Here is a 15266-nt window from a genome sequence, read left to right as displayed (position 1 = left end):
CATTTTAATGCAATGCTTTTCTTCCGTTCCTTTGTCAGGAAAATTCCATACGAATTCGTTCTTTTCTCCAAAGTAACACGAAAATACCAGAAAATCGCCTCGCCTTCCAAACCGAGGCTGTTTTGCATAACCAACCCCGATTGGACCGGTTCACGTAACCTGCCTAGTAAAGGAATGCACCGTGAGAAGAACAGTATTCTTATAGCCGTTTTCAGGACAACGAAGACTAAACTTTTAAACTTAGGGCGAAAGGTTCGTGTAATCAGACTGTGCATACAATGGACATTTTACCTAAACCTTCGCTATCGTTACAACAATATTTCATCTTTGAGAAGAAAAGGAATTCATCTCGTTATTTTCGCTTTCGTCCTTTCGAAAATAATTTTCTATTTACATAGCATGTTGTTTTATGATTACAGGAAGGTTTTTGCGTCTATAAACTAGCTAAGTTTTACATCATTGGCAAATATTCTTGAGAATAGAATTGAAATTGTGTAACTACTACGAAAGGACTTTTTCGCTGAAAATATCTCTTAAGATAAATTATATATCGTAAATATGTGTCTGAACCATTGAAAATTTTTCAATTGCATTTATTATCGATTTTTATCCACTTATTATTTATTTCTTATCGATTTTTTGGTTGTGTTCCAAATATTTGAGGCAAATATATAGATAAAGCTAGTGTAAAAACGCCGGAATTCCGTCGTCTATATTTATTACCGATAAGCTATCTACGATAAAGCATCCAAAAGCAGGCCTCGTCTTATATGCATTCACACTTTCACACTGATTAATTTTTTTCTATTCAATAACCAGTGGTGCTTTTAAGCTTTAATATAGAAATTTCACTATTTCACTCGAATACATACTATAATAGTGTATTATAACAATAATCGAATCATACACTACGAGTAAATTTAATAAACAATTATTTGAAAAAATGATAAATTTCGTCTATAATTTAGCACTTTTCAATTATTCGATTAAATATAAATATAAATATCGATAACATCAAATACGATAAAAATATTAGGACGAAACAGAATAAAATAACCAACAGCGAAAATGACCACGTTAATATTTACAATGATTTCCACATATACTTGTAAGAAAGTTATTTTACTGCCTACGAAGTATAATTAACGATTTCTTTACGGCAACCGATTATAACTTTATACTTTACATCCTGATCGGAGAGACTAAGAATCTGACCGTACATAATGCTTACTAATATATATGCATTTGCAGATAGTCATAATCTTCGTCCAATAAAAGTAATCGGTTTTATAAGTTTCACGAGGCATCAATGATAAAGGTCGTGAATTGTGCATTGAAAAACTCTTTGTTAATGATGAATCACCATTAGACCGAGATACTTTCCTCTGTATCACGAATCAAAATTACGCGTTTTCAATTTCCACTAAACGATTTTCACATGCGTAAGTAAATGATCATTTTTTTAAATATATGTACTTGCTTGAAGTTGTTTAGAATTTCAAAATTCTGTTTCTAATAGTAATGTCGGACAACCACTGGTGCGCGTTCTGAATGAACTCATTATGCATAGTACCATGAGCCCATACACCATTTCAATTCAACAGTGCTGCCTATTCACGAAATACTACAGCGTCTGAAGTCGATTCTAAAAGCCAAAAGGCTTAAGCACAAATAGGTGCGTCGAAATAATGAATGAAAAAGATTCATCTGCAAGAAGAGAAGTCTTCGACAATTGATATGTAAGTGCTTTTTAAAACATAACCATAAAAGTTCATCATCATAAAAGTTTTATCTTGATGCGTGCGTTCTTTACATTTGGTTTCTAACAAAACGACAATAATTTCAGATATATGTTTATAATTCTTAATTCGTTTATTTAATTGTTTCTAAGCTTCTAAAAAATAAAAAGAATAATAAAATCACGTGGAAATAGAGTAAAATGAGAACCTCTGTTAGATTCGACACGAATCGAGGAAGTTCAAATGCAGACAGACGGGACACGATGTCAAGATTTTTGACAGGGGCACGAAACAGCGGGGTGCACGTGTAGATCGAAACCAGACTCTGCGATAATAAACTACAAATACTATTTTTATAAAGGAGTCGTTACACATGTATCAACCAAACTGAAATATTCTGGGAACTTTCCTGACAACCTATCCTAATTTTCTCTTATAGGAAGGACTAATAATAAGTACAAGAAAGATTCAAAGTTGCTAAATCCATTTTATGAAAAATATTTCAAATAAGAGTTTTTTGTTCACTTATGATATATACCAAATAATTTTTCATGCTAATAATGCTTCGCTTTAATATGCTGTATGATTAATGATATACTTACGACATAGAGTAAATTCGAATAATACAGAACATACCAAGGTCATATTTTAACACGGGATCTTTATTTAAAATAAAATCCTAACAACGAAAATATTTTATCACCGCGGTTCCATGTTTCCGGCAAGTCCTTCCGTCTTTTGACAGCGACACAGCCATACGTTAAGGAAATATTGTTATCAGGTCGAAATCCACGATATTTCATGTTATCGTCGGATAAGATTTTCTTTGTGTTTTCAAATTCAAACAAATTCAAAATAACGTTAAATATAACTTTTTAATAAATGAAATGAAAAATTTCGTCTTTTCAATATTATTTATTTTTTTTTAACCTGTATTTCTCTCTCGTTGTACAAACGTAGCTGTTCATTAAATACAATTAATAATCGTTTGGTTCGTTTAAAGCTTTGTTCCATTTCTCGTCCGAACAAGAACAGATATGCAATAATGGCTGTTACTGACAATATCAATAGTTCGGTTGTTACTCTAAAACATTGATTTATAAATAACTATAATGCTTTTTTCATCGAGGAATTCTCTTTTTGGTATTTTTAATAATTTCCTCGACACGTATTATTCGTACATTTCAAATCTCGTAGCTTCCATAACATAACACATTTATACAACTGCCTAATATTCTACAATAATTTATCGAAATTCTATTATATTCATTAAAAATATGTAATCAGTGGAAAAATGCAGTTTTGCGAAAAGACGTAATAATATATTTACAAACTATTGATAAAAATTTTATCTATCTATTGCACCCGTGTCTTATTACAAATGCAATGTATGTAATAAATGCAACATATTTTATATAAGTACAAATCTTATCTTGAGATGTATAAAACAATAACATTTATTGTGAGTCAGGTATCGATATTGATACTTTAATTTCTATTATATATTAACTAGCTCAATCATTTTTCTCGAATAGTAAACGGTTTATGCGGTGTTCGGTTCATTTCAAAATGTTTGGTCCATGATAATAAATGCAATGAAAAAATTCGATTTTCGTTTATTGGCACTTTTTGCGGTTATTTGGAAAACGATTTAAAGGATTCTCCATTATTAGATTTTCTAAAAGTTACGTACGAATGCGTGTATAAAATACGTAGTATGTCAAAAAATAAATGGCCCCTTCGTTTACCATTATGGCACTAGAAAAATTGTTTCCTTCGTTTCTTTAGAATCAGTATACTTTATTATAGAATCCGAATAATTCTTAGGAAAAATAAGTCTCGGTTTAAGATTTCACGATCCTCTCTTTGAAGTGGCCTGTATTCTATATATTATTTCTTTATATCCTCATTCATTCGGTCATAGTAATGTATGTTACTTCTTTACGTTTTAATTACAGTCACTCAAGGAGTACAGTGCTTGTACCGTTGGGCTTTTTGTTCGATTTCCGCCAAATATTTCTCCATCTCTCCATTTAAAGAATCAACCTCCGCCATCAAATCGGATAGCATTCTTTCGTTATCTCTGTAGACACTCTCCATACCGTCCAAGTCCTTCAATTTCGTCGAAGTATCGGCTGTCAACTCGGAGGCTTTTTGTAAGAGCTTCTTCGCCCTCGATATATTCCCTTTGCTCTTGTTTGCCCTCGAATTCAACGCTTCGTCTGCTTTTCTGTATTCCATAGCGAGTTCCTTCGTCTTAGCATCGACCTTTTGCGCTTCATCAGCTACTTTCCGCGCCTCGACCCTGATTTCTTCATTCAAAACAAAATCGTTTCTGACCGATTGCGTTTGTAATTGTTTCAAGCGAGCGTCCAGAGAGTCGACCGTCTGAGTGGTGCTGTTTGCCTGCATCTGAGCTCCCCTGGTCACCTCCGCTATCTCTTCCAAGTCATTTTCGAATCTCCTGACATCGCGTTCAGCTTGATCGATCGCTGCTTGAGCTCGATCTTGAGCTCTCTGAGCATCACTTAATAAAATTACCACTTTGTTAGCTAGATTTTGTTTCGCAATCGCTTCCTCTTTCGCTTTGTCAGCATCGTTCTTTAACTTTTCGGCCAACTGAAGGTCGTCCCTGGTATCCGCGAGGATTTTCTCAGAATCGGTCAAGGAACCGACGATGCTCTTAATACGATCGGCTAATATTTTGATCTCGTCAGGCTTTAGTTTGATGTTTTTAGCCAATACTTCGTTGGCCAAGTCTCTGACCATAGCTGGTGTGGGTTGGTCCTCCTCCAAGATGTTACGGAGTCGCTTGTTTATGTCAGCGAGATCTTTGCTCAAGGTATCGGTTAGATTACGAGCTCTTAAGGCGTGATTGAAGGCATCTTGAGCATTCGACCTGGCTGCCGTTGCGTCGCGTTTCACTTGAACCATCTGGACAAACAAAATTTGAATTAACATAGAAAACTTCGAAATAAAAGATCCGTTTTAGCAAATTTATGAAATAAAATTGAAAAAAATATGTCAGAACTTACATTACGAAGTAACTGTTCAGCCTCGTCCTTGTGGTTCTTAATCTCAGCAGCCTGTTTCTTAGCTACGTCCAGAGCTTGATTAGCCTTGGTCACAGCACCCGCATCGCAAGACAATCCACCACAGAAACCACAGCCAGCGCCACCACAGACACTGCTGCAATCCGTCACGTTATCTCCACACATTTCAAGATTTAATCCTGGCATAATTCCATCGAAGTTTTTCAATTTCTCATTTATTTTATTCAATGACTCTTGGTTTCTCTCCTGTGCCTCTATCACGAAGGCACGATTCTTAGCTAACAAGCTCTCAGTATGTTTGCGGAATCTTTCAGCGTCGGCCAGAACGTTGCTAGTGTCATTGGCCATTTTTTCCGCTTGTCTAGACTGTTCCGCCATTTGCTGGGTAACGTTAAGAGCGCCTAGGACATTCTCTTCCTGCAATCTAGTCGCATTTTCTTTGAGATCAGCAGCAGCTTGGTGCAAGTTGTTCGTTCTATTCTTCAAATTTTTAAGAGCAGCATCCCCTAGATTTACTCTTTGACTGACATTCTCCAGAAGATTGTTCACTTCTTCTAATTTCTTGGTGGATTCTAATTTCTTATTATTCAAATCTATAGCCAAATCATTTAATTCGTCCAAATCTTGACTTCTGATGGAAGCGTTACTGATCAGTGCTTGGACTTGATCCAGAGATTCGACCATGTCGTCGAATTCTTGGCTGTAGACACCGGTCGTTCCAACCTTTTGAATTCTCGATGCCTCTTCGATTACAAGATTCGTCTTGTTTCTCAAACCAGTCAGCGTCAAGTCCCAATTGTCGAAACATTCTCCGCAAGGATTGCACTGAGGCGCATTTCCATAGTAGCCACGATCGCACTGATCACATTTTTCGCCACCGATTCCCTTGTGACAGACGCACATTCCTGTTTCTCTGTCGCACTGCTGGCTGGCAGAACCGGTTAAATCACAATCACACGGATAACATTCGACATTAGGGTTTCCCCAGTAGTTGGTTTGGCACTCGTTACAACGTCTTCCTCCGAAACCTGGTCTGCACTCGCAAGTACCGTCGTACGGGTTACATCTATAGACGAAAATAGTGGAAAGTACATTTTAAAAATCGATTTTTTTTTTAGGCAAATTTGTTTGAAAATATTTAAATATTTAATAAAAATTGGACCTGTCGGAAACGCTGCCAACTGCGTCACACTCGCAAGGATCGCAACCTTGGCCACTGGCGATTCTCCAATGATTCTCTTCACAAGAATCGCAGAGTAAACCGATAACGTGAGGCAAGCAGGAACACTGTCCAGTTCGATGGTCACAAGGACCAGCATTTCTATCTGTACCCAAAACGTCGCACATGCAATCCTCGCAATCCTGTTCCAGAGCATTTCCGTAAAATCCTGCCTTGCAAATCTGACAGTTGGCTCCATCAGTGTTATAGAGACATTGAAGACAGCGTCCAGTCTCAGGATCGCAATTTCCGGGTCGACGTAAGTCCGTGTTATTGTTGCAATTACAGGGCTCACAGCTACCACCGGGAACTTCAGGATTACCGAAATAGTTCTCCGCGCAACTTTCACAGCGCGGACCGGTGTATCCATCGAAACATTCGCAAATCACATCGTGAGTCACCGGGTCTAGGGAACAACTCTCGGCGTACGAATGTCCAGAGTCTATGGTTCCTGTAAATTTGTGAAAAATTGGCGAATGAATAACACTTTAGTAAATAAAAATTATGCATGTGGGATCTATATAAAATAGCCGACAAGATACCATGGAAATTTTATATCTATATATAGTATATATATATTACTATATTATTTATATTTCATTACTAATCTAATCCAACTTACCCGGACAAGGGCACGCTCTACATGGAATATCCACACCGATCCTAGGATCACCGTAATACGTCTCGATGCATCTATCGCAATTGTGTCCGGTCGTGTAGTCCCGACAATTTATACAGGCGCCAGTCTTGGAATCACAACTTTCAGCATGACCATTACACTCGCACCGTTGACAATGAGGGAAATTCCAGAAGCCAGGCTCGCATTGACCGCAAGTTCTACCATAAGTATTTGGTCGACACTTGCATCGACCTGTTTCAATGTCGCAAAAATTATCCAGCGCTCCTACACCGTCACAATCACAGGGAATGCAACCCTCTGGACTAAATCCGTAAGTACCAGGCGCGCAACGATCGCAACGCCTGCCAACAACGTTTTGTTTACAAGGACACGTGCCTCCGTAATTTTCACACAGCAAACTGTGCGATCCAGTCGGATTACACTCGCAAGAATGTGCTCCGTCATAAACGTAGTAACCGATACTATTTTGATACTTCTTGCAAACTTCCGGGATATTATTCGTTATGGCGTTAAAATCGTTATAGAAATCACTACAATGATATATTTCGTATTCCTGCCGACGAAGTTCGCCAACTACAGGCGTTTTAAAGAAAGGAATGGAGTCTATTTTCGGTCTCAGAACGATAGAGTCGACTAAAATGGACGCGGACGGTGTATCCATGTGATTATTGAATTTACGGAATTGTAACAGAATATTGTATCGTTTCCCTGCTTCCAAACAAACGGATGGTTGCACAACGACGCTTCTCGATCTTAAAGGAAGTTGCGCATATAGTTGATCGTACTCGGGTCTCCATTCGGCGCAAGGACCATTCGGATCCACTGGACTTTCTCTCTCGATGATTATTTGAACATTCTCCCAAGATCCAGCCTGAACTGGTTCATATCGTACAATGATATCGTACCACAAACTTTTACGTATATCGTCGATCGTGAAATTCAACACTGAACCTTCGAGCGCTTTCATAAAGCCAGTTCCGGTCCACGTACTATTCCTTCCGTCGCGATAGGGCTCTCTTATCACGACTTGGCAATTCTAAAATAGATTGTATTACAAACAAAGTTATTAAATATTCGCAAGAAGAAATTGTGTTCTACATTTCGGCAATCTATAAGTTGACCTTTTAATTATTTTTAACCAGAAAAAAATTGAATAGTTACATCGCTGGCTCTGGATAATTCACCCTCGTAAATGAGAAAGTCTAACGATCCAGTGTAGTAGCTTTGTTCAGGTTGGTTACAAGTTCTGCCGCTGACGTGAGGTCTACAGCGGCACTGGCCAGTGACTACGTCGCAAGAATTCTCGTAGGAACCACCAAGATCGCAATCGCAAGGTTTGCAGCCGTCTGGATCTTCCGAAAGTCCCCAATACTCTGGGAGACATTGGTTACAATCGCGAGCAGTAACGTAACGCTTGCAAGTACACTCGCCAGTCACCATATTACATCCACGATTGTCGATGGTACCCAGGATGTTGCAGGTGCAAGCTAAATAAAACAATTTATTGTTACTTCTTGTTTTAATTTTGGAAATTTAAATATCGTCTGCTGCTTGAAAAATCTGGAGAAAGATTTAACCAGACGTATCCTAAATTGTAAAAGAAAAATTCGTGCCGAACCGTTTACTAATCAGTACCTTGACATCCCTCAGGATTTTCAGGATCGAAGTTCCAGAAACCATTTTTACAACGATCGCAACGACGACCTTCGACATTTGCTTTACAGTTACAGCGGCCAGATTCGCCTCCGGTGAGAGGATTGGTTATCGAATCGCATATACCGTCGTCCAAGGAACCACCTAAGTCGCAGTCACAAGCTACGAACATAAGAAAAAAGAGAGTTTAAAATTTCACCTATCATAAAGTACACTGTGAAGAAAAATTCGGAGTATCTTTAAATTTCCCATAGATGTATAAAAATCCAAAGTCTTCTAATGGAACAAAATCTATCAAAGATGTGATTGATAGTAGTAATAGATAAGCAACTTACGCAGACATGCTTCAGGATGAGTAATATCTTTGGTCACGTCGTGATAGAAGAATGGTTTGCAGAGTTCGCAGTTCTTTCCCATAGTATTGTGTTGACAGTCATCGCAAACACCGCCAGATACTCTTCCAGAATTTTCATAAACAGCTTCGTCGAAATGGCAAGAGTTCGTGTGATTGTTACAAATACAAGGTCTACAAGCGTTCGTCTGCTTTCCAACAGCTGGTTTCCACGGAAGATCATTGTAGAAGTCTTGACATTTTTCACAATTCAATCCCGTAGTATTGTGAGTACACTCGCATCTGCCGTGCACCATGTTTTCCTCATCAGGGACTCCAGGAAGCGGAAGGCATCTAGACGCGTGACCGTAACAGGAACAAGATCCGCGAATCACTATGTTTTGGATGGCATAGTAATATTTCTCCCGAATTTCTGCACGGTCGTCGAGAAGATCGTCTCCTAGAGTGTGCAACCTAGTCATGTTTATGCGAAGGTTCGTTATTTTCAATTGATTCTGCACTTCCTTGGAGTAGGGGTTGTCTATCTCCAAATTCTGAGGCAATACTCTGGAAACAATGAAGAATTTATTCAATTGTTGTTCGGATAAGTAAAGTAATTGTGTTTAACACTTAGCCAACCGCGCGCGCCACAGCGAGCTATACGTTACTCACCGCGCTCGGACAAGCCAATTTATACGCTGTCCACCGCGCATTTTTGCAATTATCGAGGACTAATGTTCACTACTTAAAAAACAAAGAAGTCTAAAAATTATTTAAGTGGTCAATTATATTTTGTGGTAATGATCTTACTTAAAGATTTCACATATCGTTTATACAAAACATCAAATCAGAAGTATATATTACAAGTATAAAAAATATAGGTAAAATTAAAAACATTAAAGATGATTAAAGATAAATAACACGACTTGAACGTAAAATTAAAAATTCATGCATTTTAATATTTTCTTACAATGTGGTATAGTTCGATTATAACTTTATTTAGTCATAATTGATAGTGTAACTTTTTAATTAATTTTAACACCACAAAATTGGTGTATTTTATCATATACTGTACTTTATAAAAGCAGAAAAAGTGGCGCAATTAATTGGGAACAATTCCAGGTAAGTAATAACTGATAATAACAAAAAAAAAAAAGAAACGCGTTGCAAAAGTCAAAAAGGGAGATCTCCCTATTCAGTTGGCTAAGTGTTAATCCATTGAGAACCAAATTATTTGTCATAAATTAAAAAATGTAAACATAAAATCATTTTCATCTATCACACTTTCTTTATACGACGATTCTTAATTATTTTCCATCAAAATAATTATATACATAAAATCATATCTCGAATTACAAGACACGTACTCTGTAAATTAATCGCTGAAAGATGTAATCATTAGAAATGTCAGTTGCATGCAACGTATCTAAAGGCAGCGTTATGCTATTGAAGTTAAATGATCCCTGGTTATCGTTATTTACATACCTAAAGATAACATCACCTCCAGACGATGGCGCCACGGCGGAATACCTCGTCTCGCAGATAACATCCGTCAGTCTCTGAGGTTGTTCCGTAGACACTCCAGGGAAGTACTTTTCGCAGTTGTGCGCGAAGTATCGATATACTTGCCACGTTTTACCAAAATCAGACGATCGTTCGATCAACATCTTCGCCGGTCTAAACGTTTTGAAACGGATGATGCTGTGGGTAAAATGGAACTCCGCTTCCAGATCGAAGCGTATCGTTACGTTCTCCACGCCATTTTCCGCTTGCCACCAATTTTTACTGTTGGATTAAACGAGTAACATTACGACGTCATTATGTAAGAATGATATAAATATAAGTAATAGCACCAAAGTAGAAATTTTATTTTTTTTATTCAAGATAAGTGTTTCAATAAAAGTGATAAAAGATATTTTTATATAAAAAAAAAAAAGGAAGAATTGAAAAACATAAACGTATAATTTAATGGATTACTTACTCGGTAACAACATTTTCGATGTTATGTTGCTTGTTGGGCGACGATGCGTCGCAAAAAAAGCACTTTTTCCGCTCCTTTAAATGCGAAACGATGCAGTACCTTTCAGGTTTTGTAAGACCGCAAGTAGATGATGCGGCCAATCGATTTTTCCGACCGATTAATAAATTTCCTGTAGAGGGGTAACACGAGCTCTGCTCGCAGGGATGCTTCCTCTTTATTTGTGCACCTACAGAGAACATAATCGAATTTTAACAAATTTCTTCACGAAAGAAGAATCGAGTTAGCTATTATTTTAGTAATTTATCTCCATCCCCTTCAGCCAGTTCAAGTATCCTTACATCGTCAATTGGTAATTACATTAATCGACTGTTTGTTATTTACACTGGGTTAACGAGATTCCCAGATACCAAAAGTTAGTGATCAAAAATATAGTGTCCAGATATAATTGCCTCAACCAAATTAAAAAGAAACGAGGAAAGAAATGTAGGATTACTCGCTGATCTTGACCTTCTGCTTCGAAAAATGAAACGTGAATGTAAGTCATCGACTTGCATAAGACAGGAAAGATCTATGTTAGATCGTTCGAACGATGTAGCAAAAATTATTTTAATCAACAAGAAGTACTGTCGATATTAATCATGTACACCTGTGATAGTTTAATCATAGAACATGTCATTCCATGTAGACAATAGATTAAGCAACGTTATCATTATAACGATAATAGAGCAGCTCTATCATGCTGGTTTTAATTATCTGTGAACAATGAGTAACGTGAGTTTTTGAAACCAGCGAGAACGGACTACCTCTTGCACTGTGAATGATCTGCCTTGGCCAATAATGGCGATCTTCGTTCACCTCCGTAGGTGACATATCTCCTCTCTGGATTGATCCTATAACACCCCGCTTTTATCTCCAATGCTCACTGCTATCTAATTCTACGTATTTTTACAAAAAATTTCTTAACGGTTGTTCCAAACTTTATTTTGGTATAAATTCTTTAAAATGAATCTTTTATTTTAATGTATATTTTGGAGATCCAAAGTATTTCCTATGTATTATGTCCTGTATATGTGTACATAAAAACTATATATGTATTGTAATTTATATCAAAAATACTAATGTTCTCAAATTGAAATGAAATATTGATCATTGAGTTGCATTCGCGGTCTGCCGATTCTTTTTATTGTTTTTTTATTATTTTGAAGTAATCGAAAAGATATTGAGGCTCACCTCTAGCTGGAATAACCCTTTCCCTGGCATATTGAGGCTCCGCGATATCTGAAAGCGGAAATGATCTGGCTAAAAAACTATTTTGTAGACTTTAATATCTCTGTACATGTTTTATCATTCGTCGTTTAAACCGATAAACACAGACTATCTTACATAAAATAATCAACATGAATTTCTTTTACTAAAAATTTCCTCGAAAATATGGGAAATCTTTTAACATTTTTTTTTTTTTAATCTACAAATCTAAAGAATAGTGTTTATTTTTTGGAGACACTGGACATGGATAATAAATATAGGATGAAAATTAATAGCTACGATTTTTCGGAGAAAAGTTTAAACGAAGATAGAATTATTCAGTTATCACGTAGAGTTCTACTACCGGTTGAAGCTATCGCAAGTAACAACCGGATGTTTATGATGTAGCTTCTCTAGAGACCGTTAAAAATGAATGAAAATTCTCCAAAACTCATAAAAAATTACGTTTTATTGATTTTAAATTTCTGATAACTCTATTATGTTATTCACTAACAAGAATTCTTACTTTTTCTAAATTCTTACGTTATCATACATAAATATTTCAATATAATATTATATAGAATATTTCACCGTAAAATTATTCTGTTCTATAACAATTATAATTTTAAAGAAAATAAAATGCTACTAGATATCTTCCCATATTTTCTTAGAATATTTAAATTGTAAATGTTGGGATAAAATGAAAGATTTAAACGAGTAAATGCTTTACAAGAACATTTTTTAATGATCTACTGATGTTAAACGCCTTTTGATCTTATTCCTTGAGATTTCTAGAGCGCTTAGATTTTGGAGACTGAAATAAACTTGAGAAATTCAGAAGAAAGGCAGGTCGAGGGGTCGAATCGCTATCTAATCGTGTGGATAAAGTGTCTTCCAGGCCACATTAAGAATAATAACTGGATAGCATGTTAAAATCAAGACGAATTTCAACTATACTGTTTTAACCTAATTTTTTTTTCTTCTTGTTCAACCAGAAGTACATATCAACAATTGAAATATTCAAAGTAAATTTTAGGAATCTTCAATTTTCTTTAATCAATCTTTATGAAGAAAACCGTAATTTTACAAATATATTAAGTTGACACCGGGAAATTTTTATTCCAATTTTTTCGAAATAATTATTATCTTATAATCTTATTCTATCTTACAAAACGTTATTAAAGTCATGTATACAAATGCTCGATAAGTATAAATGCGAAAAAATTAATGATAACTGCGGCAAACATGTGTTGAATTAAACGTATTAATAAATAATACTTACCCGACACGATAGTTATTGCAAATAATAGTATTGCAAAAATTGCCTGAAAAGATGCTCGAGCCATTTTTTCTCCTCCCCCCTATCGTTTAAATTTCTTGAACAGAATTTAAGTCATCGGCATTATATTCTGGAAACAAAAAACATTTGCTTTTTACAAATAAAATTTATTTCGTCTATGAACAACAATGGCAAAATGATATTAAAGGCGATAATAGCTGAAATTTTTCTTTGAAGTTCGATGAATAACCAAACTTATCTCAAAGTAAGTCCATTCCAGAAAGATTTGAAATCTTGGAATTCTTATTTTCTTGGAATTCTATAGAGAAAATTTACTTTGAACGCTGTAGATTTTATAATGTGTTTCTGTCAGTCATAAGTCTTTCCAATATCTGATATTTACTATTTTTTTGGAGATGTAATGAATCACCACGGTTGTAGATACCCAGTAAGATTTTATTTTCAATGTGTGTTTTGTGTTGTAAAAAACCTCCCAAAAAACTAGAATTCAGATTTCGTTAGTTTTATATCAATAATATTAATTGCTTTCGCATAAATTTATAAACATAGTAAACAAACATAATGCTCGTATATTAAACAATTTGAGCAATAAATAAGTGCAGGTTTTATCTACAATGTATTAAGAATCACGATGTTTGCCATACATATTTCGAATCGTCAATGAAGCACTTTCGATACAGAGAATCACATTAGCTATTACTACATTTTTATAAACGATAAAATATATAAAACTTTAATCTTTCAATTATTTAATATTGGCGTATAAAAAGAATCATTACTAATGAACTCCAGTTTTGTAAATGTTTATCGCGCATAGTTCAATGACCAAACGCTTTTGTAGATCTGGAACGTCTGATAAGTTGTTAAATGTTCACGTTCAACGAATATCTTTTTTTTTAATGTTTCAGATTCGAATATTTTAAGTAACGTAATTGAGATCATCCTAATTCATTATTTTAGCAATATATTAAAAAATACATATATCATCTCTCAATATTCAAGACAACTTTATATTAAATGTAATAATTACAAATATTGTATATCACAAATATTGTCTTTGTTATATTATATTCAAAATATACTACCTCTAGTATACTACACTCAAATATTACTGTACTTTATTTTATTCCAACTTCCTTATTCCAAAAAGTTTTACACATTTCCATATAAATAATTACTTCTTATCAAACCTATGTCTGAAATTTAAAATTACAAAACTCTCAATCTGCAATTCTAAAATTTGAAGCTAACTTCTAAATCAATTTACACTTTACATATCAACAATTTTTGGTCATTCGATATTTCTATTCCGAAATAATAGCTATCTTTAAACGTCAAATTCTTCCATGCAATTCTCCAGAAGGACAATGTCAACAACTAATATTTGCACAATTTGTAAACCGCGTCTAATTAAAACCACACATACGCATTCACATACATATATGTACATAAGTTTTCTTTCGTATCGGCAGATTTTTAATACATCATTACTCGACAAAAAAAAAAGCAGTAAACCGTTATTTCTAAAATGATGAGGCTTACAGACAAGTAAACGATCCTGATACGGTCGAGAGCGAAGCAACGTCGAATGAGGAAATGAGAATAGCAAGAACAAACTGCGAGAAACGTCTTACCTAACTCTGTGTATTGTGTATCTCCCTTGAGAGAGTGTCTCGTGTTGTGAGCTGGCACACGCCTCGATAGATTCACGACGAAAATCGAACGACACAAGTGAACTGATTGAAAAGCCAATGATCCGGGGGCACTCGATCCCGGCGATACACCGTTCCGATCAATGAGATGAGGAATGGACGAGAAACAAAGTCGTTGTGAACGCCTCTGGTGACGCGTCTCTCTCACGGTGTTTCTCGGTTAAGGAGAGCCTCCGACAGTGGCCAGTGCCGTACGTAGAATGAGGTCCCTTCCTTGCCGGCTCGTGACAAGGGTGCTGACACAGGCTGAGGGGCAATGCGAAGTTTCTTAGAACGATATCGGAGTGGGGGAACGAATGCGGGGGCGTCTATCAAGAAAAGGTTTACTTAAGGATTAGCCGCTTGCAATAATTTTATCTGCAAACAAGGAGACTCGTTTTGTTTCTCTTTGTT

At 35.8% G+C, this 15266-nt stretch overlaps 1 protein-coding gene across 3 annotated transcripts; it reads right to left on the bottom strand.

Moving 5' to 3' along the window:
• Window positions 1-2578: 2578 nt before the first annotated feature.
• On the bottom strand, window positions 2579-15012 carry Lanb1 (laminin subunit beta-1). 3 transcript variants are annotated; one of them, XM_072007399.1, is made up of 13 exons: window positions 14796-15012; window positions 13144-13270; window positions 11847-11894; window positions 11420-11506; window positions 10617-10842; window positions 10121-10420; window positions 8640-9202; window positions 8287-8466; window positions 7813-8138; window positions 6634-7687; window positions 5955-6462; window positions 4775-5858; window positions 2579-4673 (listed from the first exon to the last, which is right to left on the bottom strand). In XM_072007399.1, exons 2-13 carry the CDS (start codon window positions 13205-13207, stop codon window positions 3702-3704), a joined length of 5412 nt encoding a protein of 1803 aa, XP_071863500.1. In that variant the 5' UTR covers window positions 13208-13270; window positions 14796-15012; the 3' UTR covers window positions 2579-3701. The 3 variants fall into 3 exon arrangements, with proteins under 3 accessions (XP_071863500.1, XP_071863501.1, XP_071863502.1); XM_072007400.1 differs by lacking the exon at window positions 11420-11506 and having other exon boundaries at window positions 14796-15010; XM_072007401.1 differs by lacking the exons at window positions 10617-10842; window positions 11420-11506; window positions 11847-11894; window positions 13144-13270; window positions 14796-15012 and adding an exon at window positions 9308-9379 and having other exon boundaries at window positions 10121-10262.
• Window positions 15013-15266: the final 254 nt, after the last annotated feature.

Source organism: Bombus fervidus, chromosome 7 (assembly GCF_041682495.2).
Source record: "Bombus fervidus isolate BK054 chromosome 7, iyBomFerv1, whole genome shotgun sequence".
Lineage (NCBI taxonomy): Eukaryota > Metazoa > Arthropoda > Insecta > Hymenoptera > Apidae > Bombus > Bombus fervidus.
The sequence above is the reverse complement of the archived record's forward strand: the minus strand, read 5'-3'. Positions and strand labels throughout refer to the sequence as shown.